The 1611-nt window shown below is 22.4% G+C and overlaps 1 protein-coding gene across 1 annotated transcript in view; it reads right to left on the minus strand.

Annotated features, from left to right (window-relative positions):
* Window positions 1-1605, minus strand: part of LOC123262455 (phosphatidylinositol glycan anchor biosynthesis class U protein) — a 28074-nt gene extending 26469 nt beyond the window's left edge. The window contains exons 1-2 of the mRNA XM_044724673.1: window positions 1249-1605; window positions 956-1158 (exon numbers count right to left, since the gene is read on the minus strand). Of these exons, the coding sequence (XP_044580608.1) occupies window positions 956-1158; window positions 1249-1381 (336 nt within the window). The 5' untranslated portion in view covers window positions 1382-1605. The remainder of the gene's footprint in view (window positions 1-955; window positions 1159-1248) is intronic.
* Between the last annotated feature and the right edge of the window lie 6 nt (window positions 1606-1611).

Below are 1611 nucleotides of genomic sequence, written 5' to 3' on the forward strand. Positions count from 1 at the left end.
GAGCGAAAAACCAAAAGAGAATAAGGTTTTTTATTCGTCAAAATTCGATATCTTTTGAACTGGTGATAAAAAAAATCTTAAAATTTATCGGAAAAACTTTTTTGATGGATACTAAATAATATCCACAAATTACGAAATGAAAATTCAAGCGGGGCATTTTTAGAACAAAATTTTTTTAACAAACATGTAGCATATAACGAAAATATAATAATTATTACATGCTATTAATATATTATGTAAAATAAAAAAAGATTTCAAAAATGTACCTCTAGAACTTTTATTTTGTGTTGTAAGAAACCCTTTCATTCTTTCTTTCTAGAAGCATGTAACTTAATAAATAAATAATATACAATCACCTATATCAGTGGTGAAAAATTGTTTTTGAAAATTGACATTTAAAATTTTTAACACTTTTTACCCGTAGAATTTATAATACTAAAGTTAGTCAACGCTTTCAATTTTTTCATTTATTAAATTAGAACTAAAAATATTTTTAAAAGATTGCACTTATAGTTTTTTGCAAATGAAAATTTTGTTTTATTTTTCTGTAATAATTTTTTCAATAAAAAGAATTCTAAAAATTTTTAGATGTCAGCTAACTTAATTTTCATTAAAAATTTTATCATTTTTTTCGTTATTTAAAAAATCATAAAAAAAATTTCATAATACTAAAATCAGTAGACATCTGATAATTTTTGAAATTTTTATATCAAACCAATTATGATAAAAAATATTTCTGAAAATTTACTTATAATTTTTTTTTTAATTTCTACATCCAGACTTTTTTTTCAATAGTTTAATTATTATGAAAATGTATAAAATTTCAAATATCTATTAATTTGATTATTATTATTCAATTTAAATTAAACTATTGATGTTTTTAAAATATTCTCGGACGTTAGCTACAATTATACTTATGTTAAATAAAAAAAAATAATAATAACAATAATTTTACCACTTCTTTAACATAATGTCGTGCTGTTTGAAACAGAAACCAGCTCGTTAATAAATCAGCAACGACAAAAAGTATCCTTAGTGACCAGAACGACAAATATCTGAGGATCCAGGTAAAAAACACAAGTCCGATGGGTGTTTCGTGGAATAAATCACCGCTGTAAGGATCAATTCCAAAATTATGTAAATGTACTCCTTCGGTAACTGAAATATAAATATGTTTAATTAATTAATTATAAAAAAAAAAATAAAAATACTTAATTGTGATTTGACAGATAAATTGAAAAATCATACCTCTCTTCCATGAATTTAACGCAGTTGATATTTCAACACGGTCACTAATTATTTTTTGTAATTGTGAGTTCATTAAAATTAAACGTATTCCACCTGCTAATGAACAGTACAGAAATTGTTTAAGTGACAACATTTTTATTGTTTATTTTTAATTTATAGTATTTGTTGTAGTAATTTGTCAGTTTGTTTATTATTTCATAACCTCTACAATGTCCACATTACAAAATTATCATTTATTATGATAATAGCCACACTCATGGTAAAGATCTATGAATTTTATACTATTGGAAGAACATTAACAACAATATCTACTAACATTATTGATATTATTAATTGATTATAACATTAACTTATTAACTTAAC

Source organism: Cotesia glomerata, linkage group LG4 (genome assembly GCF_020080835.1).
Source record: "Cotesia glomerata isolate CgM1 linkage group LG4, MPM_Cglom_v2.3, whole genome shotgun sequence".
Lineage (NCBI taxonomy): Eukaryota > Metazoa > Arthropoda > Insecta > Hymenoptera > Braconidae > Cotesia > Cotesia glomerata.